Raw genomic sequence first — 8,789 nt, 5'->3', positions numbered from 1 at the left:
TTTCTTTCTTTTTTTTTTTTAAAGATTTATTTATTTATCTGAGAGAGCTAGAATGAGAGAGAGAGAGAGTACATGAGAGGGGAGAGGGTTAGAGGGAGAAGCAGGCTCCTCGCTGAGCAGGGAGCCCGATGCGGGACTCGATCCAGGGACTCCAGGATCATGACCTGAGCTGAAGGTAGTCGCTTAACCAACTGAGCCACCCAGGCGCCCCACGCCAGCTGCTTTTCATACCGCTTCCTTTGCTTCAGGGCCTGGAGGGCTGCGGGCTTGTTTCTGTGCCGGGCTTCTTGGCGTGGCGGTCAGCTCCTGCCTGATCTTCATCTCCAGGAATTCCTGCTTCTTGCTTAGCATCTCCTCCATGTCCGGCAGCCGCCGGAGGGCATCCTGAGGGGTCAGGCCGCCCTTGCTGGCCTTACCCACTCCTGCTCCGAATAGTTTGCCGAACACTGACATGGTTTCTGCTCACCAAATTGGCCTGCGCCATCTGCTCCCCTTGTCTTTTTTTTTTTTTTCTCAAAGATTTATTTATTTTAGAGAGAGAGCATGCACTGGGGGAGAGGCAGAGGGAGAGAGAGAATCTCAAGCAGACTCCCCACTGAGCGCAGAGCCCAATGTGGGGCTCAGTCTTACAACCCTGAGATCGTGACCTGAGCTGAAACCAAGAGTTGGATGCTTAACCGACTGAGCCGACTGCACTCCTCTGCTGCATTATCTGTAATAACAAAACCTAGGCATAATATAAATGTCCTGGAATGGGGATTTAAGTTCCTGGGGGTATATTCATATGATGGAATATTGTGTAGCCATTAAGAAGAATGTACTGCTATAGAAGGATCTTCAAGTTGTAGGAAGTGAAAAAAATTGGGGTGTAGATCAGGAGGATTCCGGGTGTGTGTGTGTGTGTGTCTGTAGAGGTAATAGTGTGTTTGCACACGTGCATTTGTTACTATGGCCATTTTCTAGGTGAGTTAACAGCGAAGTGAAATCACTAGCCCATGAGCACACAGAGCTGGGATGTGAACAAGGGCAGTCTAGCTTCAGCCCATGTGATTTTTCTCAAGGCCAATCAGAATGATGTTTAGATGCCCCCTAAAACACTAGTGAGATGGTATAGGAAAAATTAATAAAATGAATTTCAGTTAATGTAAACAGCAGGAATGTTGATAGACTATGTCTGCACTCTTGCCTTTTCTGATTATTTGTCAGAACAACCTTACGTTTAGTATTATGATTGTCAATAATAATATCTAACGTTTAGTGCTTAGTGTGCACCAACACTTGGACAACTAACTTAACATTTCAAATTAACACATAACAAATCTATCCCTTGATGTTCCTCTCCTCACCCTTTCCATATTTCCAACCTTCTAGTTGACTAGACTCCAAACCTAGAAGTGTTCTTACTCTCTTCTTTCCCATTCCATGTATAATCCTTTATGAAATCCTGTTGGCTACTCTCAAGATATTCCTAGTTGGACTATTTATCACTCCTCCCACCGCTGGCACCTTGGTCCTTGGTACCATCATTTCTTGTCTGGATTATTTATCACGGTGGCTTTCCTAACTGACTTGCGTGTTATCCCTGCTCAGTAGTTTGAAAGGTGATTTAAAAATATAAGTCCGATCATGTCGCTCCTCTGCCTAAACCTTCCAGTCCTTTCCCATTTCGCAAAAAATAAAGATTGAGGTTTTTACAGTGTCTCTGAGGCCCTACATCTTCTGGCTTTCCATTACCTCACTGGCCTCCTCTACCTGTCTGTCCCTTGCCCTGCCCCAATCACACTGGCCTCTTGCATAATGTCATATATGGTCCACCCCTTGCCTGGTATGCTCCTCTCCTGCATATGGGCATGTTGCTGCCTTGCTTCTTCCAGGTCTTGTCAGATGTTACCTTATCACTGAAGCCCTCCCCATATATCCTGTATAAGTAGCATCCCTCTCGCTGCTTTATTCCTCTTTTTTGAACGTTTTTTTTTTTTTTAAGATTTTATTTATTTATTTGAGAGACAGTGTGAGAGAGAGAGCATGAGCAGGGGAGAGGGCAGAGGGAGAGAGAGGAGAAGCAGACTCCCCACCAAACAGGGAACCTGATGTGGGGCTTGATCCCAGGACCCTGAGCTGAAACCAAGAGTCAAGAGTCGGGTGCTCAACCGACTGAGCCACCAAGGTGCCCCACAGCTTTATTCCTTTTGTAGCAGTTATCACCATCTGATGTTTTATTTATTTACTTTTATTTCCTTGTTTATTTATTTATTTATATATTTTTAAAAGATTTTATTTATTTGAGGGAGAGAGAGAGCGTGCAAGCAAGAGAGGCAGAGAAAGAGCGCGAGCGCATGCACACAAGCGGGCAGAGGGAGAGGGAGAGGGAGAAGCAGGCTCCCCGCCAAGCAAGGAGCCAGACGGGGGCCTTGATCCCAGGACCCCGAGATCATGACCCGAGCCGAAGGCAGACGCTTAACTGACTGAGCCACCCACGTGCCCCTCCTTGTTGTTGTTGTTTTTTTTTTAATCTCCTTCATTGCAAAGGAACCCTCAGGGATGTTATTCTGTTAGCTGGCGTGTCATCCTTAGTGCCTGTGATAAATACTCAGTGTTTGTGGAATGAGTGAATTTAGTAAGCCCTCTTTTTTATTATTCCATTTTATTCTTTATTATTTTCATTTTTTATTTATTTAATTTTTTGCCTACCCCCTATTTTTTTTTTAAACAGCTTTAATGAGATATAATTCACATACCATACATATTTAAAGGACACAGCTCAGTGGTTTTTAGTATATTTACGTAGTGCACTATAATCTTAGGACATTTTCATCACCTCAAAAAGAAACCCTGTAGCTATTAGCTATCCGCCTTCTCAAAGCAAGCACTAATCTACTTCTATCTCTGTGGATTTGGTTACTCTGGACATTTCACATTAATGGAATCATACAACATGTGGCCTCTTGTGTTTGATTTCTTTCCTTTAGCATAATATTTTTGAGGTTCATCCAAATCGTAGCATTTTTAAAATTAATTAATTAATTAATTTGAGAGAGAGGGAGAGAGAACATGAGTGGGGGGAGGGGCAGAAGGGGAGGGAGAGGGAGCGAGAGAATTTCTTAAGCAGACACTGTGCTGAGCATGGAGCCCAAGATGGGGCTCGATCCCACAACCCCAAGATCATGACCCAGTCCAAAACCAAGAGTCCATCGCTCAACCGACCGAGCCATCCAGGAACCCCCAGTACTTTGTTACTTTTAAGGGCTGACTGACAGTATACTGTATGGACTCTCAGTTTATTCTTAAAAGGAACATAAGAATTATGGCAAAAAAAACCCGGTCAGTCATTGCCTTTTTGAGGATGATGAATCTGAGGTGGGAATAACTTTCCCAGGTTGCTGAGCTAGTAAGTGGTAGAGCTCAGATGTGCACCTGGGTCTGTGTGATCGGAGGAGCCCTAGCCACAAGGCTGCAGAGCTTTCCATGTCCTTAATGCATGATTTATGACAGCTTTTCACCCTTGTGTTCTCTCTTCTTCACTGTTGTAGCACACTTTAATTGGGCTAATAGTTGTTGAGAAGTATCTTGGAAGTTCATTTGATTATCAGGACCAGGACTCTACGTTTAATAATTGATGTATGTTCCCTGGAGTATTGAATTAGCCTCTAAAGGTCCCGGATAATTTGACTTCAGAAATTACTCTTTTTACCACAGATCTTGGTGGCTTTTGGAATCCATGAAGGAAATCTTGTTGGGAGCTAGAGAGGAATCCTCTGAAGTGGATGGCATTCATGGTGGACTTCGTTATTTGTGTGTTTTTTAAAACTTTTAATTTTGAAATAATTTCAAATTTACACAGATGTAAGAATAATACAGACAACTTCTGTTTACTTTTAACCCAGATTTAGCAGCTAACGTACGACATTTGCCTTCCCTCGTATTTATACATACTGTATATATAACTTCATCCTGAACCATTTGAGTTAAGTTCCAGACATGATATCTTGTTACTCTAAAATACTTCAGTGTGTATTTCCTAAAAACAGAGACAAAGACGTAATTATAGTACACATATCAAAATCAGGAAATTTAGATTATAATGGTATTATCATCAAATTCCTACCTCCCCCCTGGTCAATGATATGGTCCAGAAAGAACCATGCAATGTATTACTTGTGTCCTGTTTCTGGCCTGTAACCTGGAAAGTTCTTGGGATGTCCCCTCCCCCTTCACAGTTTTGACATTTTTGAAGAGTATGTGCTAACAGTTACTTTGTAGAATGTCATGCACTTGGGGTTTGTCCCATGTTCCTCATAATTAGATTAGGTAATGCATTTTTGGCAGGAGTATCACAGAAATGGCACATGTTCTCAGTGTGTGATGTCAGGAGGCACATGATGCCATAACTGATGTTGTTAACTTTTTTTTTTTTTTAAAGATTTTATTTATTTATTCATTAGAGACAGAGGGAGAAGCAGGCTCCCAAGGAGCAGGGAGCCCGATGCGGGACTCGATCCCAGGACCCTGAGATCATGACCTGAGCCGAAGGCAGACGCTTAACCATCTGAGCCACCCAGGCGCCCTCTTTTTTTTTTTTTTTTTAAAGATTTTATTTATTTATTTATTTGAGAGAGAGAAACAGCATGAGAGGAGAGAGGGTCAGAGGGAGAAGCAGGCTCCCTGCTGAGCTTGGAGCCCGATGTGGGACTCGATCCCAGGACTCCGGGACCATGACCTGAGCTGAAGGCAGTCGCTTAACCAACTGAGCCACCCAGGCGCCGATGTTGTTAACTTTTATCAGTTGGTTAAGATAGTATCTGTCAAGTTCTCCACTGTGAGGTTCATGAGGATTTTTTGTTAATTAACGAGTAATTAGTAAGTATTTTGTGGGGAGGTACTTTGGGTGGCTGTAAATACCCTGTCCTTCCTGAAATGGTCACCCACCAGTTTTAGTGTCCTCTGATGATTCTTTTTTTTTTTTTTTTTTTAAAGATTTTATTTATTTGACAGAGACACAGCGAGAGAGGGAACACAAGCAGGGGGAGTGGGAGAGAGAGAAGCAGGCTCCCCGCGGAGCAGGGAGCCCGATGCGGGGCTCGATCCCAGGACCCTGGGACCACGACCTGAGCCAAAGGCAGACACTTAACGACTGAGCCACCCAGGCGCCCCTCCTCTGATGATTCTTGCCTGAGCTATTAATGTGATGGTCACCAAATGGTGATTTTTCTAATTCTCTTCTTCCTCCTATAGTGATTATATATCATTCTTTGTGATTCTACTGCAAAGAGCTTTCCCTTTGTCTCCATGTATTTTTTTTTTAAGATTTTATTTGTTAATTTGATAGAGTGAGAGCATGAACAGGGGGAGCGGCAGAGGGGGAGGGAGAAGCAGGCTCCCTGCTGAGCAGGGTACCGTGGCATATAGTAAGGTATTCCAAACTCATCTTACTTTTAGTGCACCAGACCTGGAATCAGCTTTTTCTTCAAGGAACCCCGTTCCTTTTGTTGGAGAATGGTATTTAGAAACCATGATAACGGTGCTGGTTATGCTGATGGCTACTGGGGCGTTATTGCTTCCAGGCCCTTTTAGAAGAGAGAGCTAGGAAGATGCGTATGTATATGCATGCACAAATGCACACGGACATACCCAGAACCATACATCTGTATTTCTCTAGCCATCTCTGTGTGTATGTTAAAAATCAGAGTTTACATTACCTCCAATTCTAATCTGGTTTATTCTGGTTTTCTTCAGATCTGGTTGTATCCCCTCTCCAATAGTGAGAAACCTGGCTCTCATCATCCTTACTATGTTTACATATTCACTAGTTTCTTTCTTTCCTTGTTTAATTCTACTCCATGTGTTCAATCTCCTGACCATATGGACTATCTCCCTGGGCTTTGGGCTCAGCCTCATACCCATTCCCCCGGCCCCACCGACTGTGCTGGCAGTATCGAAGGCTCCTATCAAGAGCAAGTCAAGGAGAGGGCAGTGACCAAGGAGAAGAGGGGGAAGAAGAAGGGAAGGTCCTATTTTGTATTTTTATTAGCTGCTCTACTCATAGGCATTTTAGCTGTGATGGTGTAGAAAGTAGTACTGATGGAGAATTTTGTTTTTCATCGCTCTCTCCATTTTTCTCTCACTCAAGATGGTTTCACCCAAACATCACTGGCGTGGAGGCAGAAAACCTGCTGTTGACAAGAGGAGTTGATGGCAGTTTTTTGGCGAGGCCCAGTAAAAGCAACCCTGGAGACTTCACCCTTTCCGTCAGGTAAGTTGGAAGAAAAAGAGAACCCTGCAAGGGTTTTTCAGGTGGGAAATATTGAACCCCCCCCCCCCGCCCCTGCCCCAGGATAGCTTGCTACCCTCATTGAGAGTTTGAAGGCCTGGCCCATGGGTCAGATGTGACTCAAGCCTGCTTGCGGGGCTCAGGCGTGGCCTCCTGAGAGTGGGCATGTGGGAATGCGGCAGAAGGGGCGTCATGATGGGCATTTCTTCTCCCTGAGAGACCCCTGAGGGTGAGGTGGACAGAGTGTTGCAGGTCCTTAAGCCACGCACTGCCTGATCCTGGTTCCACTCATCCTGAACCTGGTTGCCTGCATTTTTCCTTTTGATTTCTTAATGGGAGGAATGCTTTTTAAGAGTCTGTTCAGATCACTTTTTCAAGAAATTAACATCACTGAGGAAGTTGTGGTCCCGTTTGTCCCCCTGCCCAGTCCCATTCCCCTCCCTCTTTCCCCAGAGGAAACCACTCTCCAGAGGTTGGCATATATCCTTCCTGAATGTGTTTTTATACTTGTACTGTCTGGGTACTATTGTGAACAATATAAAGTTGGTTTGTGTGTTTTTAGAATTCACATGCATGGTCTTATATCTGTTATTCTGCAACTTTTTAAAGTTTTTGAATTCTCTGCTGGTACATATAGATCTAATTATTCCTTTTAATGGCCAACATAATTTATTTACTTCCTTATTTAAAAACAGTAATAATAAAAGCAAATTCATAAAGCAGTAAAGTTATAGCTCCTGGAATAATCTAGAGTAAAGGGAATAAGTACATAAGAGAAGGTCAGTTTCTAGAAAAATTCTGTCACACTTGCTCAAAGAGACATGTAACAGGATGTTGGTCATACTGTTCAAAAAAATTTAAAACAAACTAAAAGCAACTCTGTGTCCCACAATAGAGGGTTGGATAAACTGTGGTAGGTTTATTTAGGATCCCTTTGGGACTTGGGAAATCTCTTTTTGGCTTAGATTAGTTTTTTGAGGAGCCCCTGTCCTTAGCTTTTAGTTGTGGTTTTTTGGTTTTGTTTTTAGATTTTATTTATTTATTTGAGAGAGAGAGAGTGCATGCGTGAGAGAGCGTGAGCAGGGGGAGGGGTAGTGGGAGAGGGAGAAGCAGACTCCCCACTGAGCAGGGAGCCCGACGCGGGGCTCGATCCCAGGACCCTGGGAACATGACCTGAGCCGAAGGCAGATGCTTAACGACTGAGCCACCCAGGCGCCCCCTCAACTTTTTATTTTGAAAAATTTATGACCTGTAGAAAAGTTGAAAGATGAATATAGTGAACACCCATGTGCTCTTCACCTGCCAGTTTTGTCATGTTTGCCCTTTCTGAGTATGTTTGTGTATATACATTTTTTCCCCCTGAACTTTTTGAAAATAAATTGCAGATAATCAGGATATTTATTTTTACCTTTATTTTATTTAAACATTTTTTTTAGAGATTTTATTTTTAAGTAATCTCTACACCCAACGTGGAGCTCAAACTCATAACCCCGAGATCCAGAGTCGTATGCTCTACTGACTAAGCCAGCCAGGCGCCCCTATTTTTACCTTTAAATACTTCGGTGTGTATGTCGGATAAACAAGGGCATTCTCCTGTATAACTACAATACCATTATTATAGGTAAATTTTAACCTTGCTTTAATAATATTGTTGAATATATAATATATCATCTGTATTCAGGTTTCCCTTATTATTTTAGAAATGGCTTTTGAAGCAGTTGAGTCTCCCCCTGCACCCCTGCCCCTTCCCCCAGACTAGATTCAGGAGGATCTCATCAAAGATCATTCATTGCATTTAATTTTTATGTTTCTAGTCTCTCTCTCTCCTGACCTTTTCTTTTTATCCCTGTCTTTTGGGCAGTCAGGCCAGTCATTTCTTAGGTTGTCCTCCAATCTCAATTCGCTGATTGTTTCCTCATTTTTACATTCAGTTGAAACATTTTTGGCAAGCACACTCCAGAGGTGATGCTGGATCCACCCCGTTATTTCACTGGAGGAAGCGCAGAGTGTCTATTTGCCCCATCTTTCGGTGGTATTCAGTTTAATCCCTTGATTCAGGTGTTTGCCAGATTTTTTCATTACAAAGGCACCTTTTTCTTTTTGTAATTAATAAGTGGTCTGATGGGTGATAGTTTGTATCTTCTTCCCCAGTATTTTCTCATTTCATGTTTTTAGCATATGTTGATGAAGTTTGTCTGAATAAATCATTATATTGGCACCTGAAAAATTATTTTTCTAATTCTGTTCTTTTTTTTTTTTTTAAAGATTTTATTTATTTATTTGAAAGAGAGAGCACAAGCAGGGGAGGGGGTCAGGTCAGGTGGGGAGAGACAGAGGGAGAAGCAGACTCCCTGCTGAGCAGGGAGCCAATGTGGGGCTGGATCCTAGGACCCCGAGATTACAAGATCATGACCTGAGCCGAAGACAGATACTTAACCAACTGAGCCACCCTGGCGCCCCAGCCTTATTATTATTTTTGATGTTCAAGTTGCCCCACATTTGGCCTGTGTGGTTCCTGTAT

The 8,789-nt window shown here is 43.0% G+C and overlaps 1 protein-coding gene and 1 pseudogene across 4 annotated transcripts in view; one reads left to right on the top strand and one right to left on the bottom strand.

Moving 5' to 3' along the window:
* The window catches only part of LOC145716849 (charged multivesicular body protein 4b-like), a 971-nt pseudogene extending 518 nt beyond the window's left edge, over positions 1-453 (bottom strand).
* The window catches only part of PTPN11 (protein tyrosine phosphatase non-receptor type 11), a 66,492-nt gene that overhangs the window by 15,736 nt on the left and 41,967 nt on the right, over positions 1-8,789 (top strand). For 3 of the 4 annotated variants that reach the window (XM_081802175.1, XM_081802176.1, XM_081802178.1), the window contains exons 2-3: positions 3,697-3,792; positions 6,128-6,250. In XM_081802175.1, the coding sequence (XP_081658301.1) occupies positions 3,697-3,792; positions 6,128-6,250 (219 nt within the window). The remainder of the gene's footprint in view (positions 1-3,696; positions 3,793-6,127; positions 6,251-8,789) is intronic. The other variant, XM_081802177.1, reaches the window with a different exon arrangement.

Source organism: Leptonychotes weddellii, chromosome 13 (assembly GCF_054177405.1).
Source record: "Leptonychotes weddellii isolate Sample4059 chromosome 13, ASM5417740v2, whole genome shotgun sequence".
Lineage (NCBI taxonomy): Eukaryota > Metazoa > Chordata > Mammalia > Carnivora > Phocidae > Leptonychotes > Leptonychotes weddellii.
Note: the sequence above shows the minus strand (reverse complement) of the source record. Positions and strands in the feature narration are given on the sequence as shown.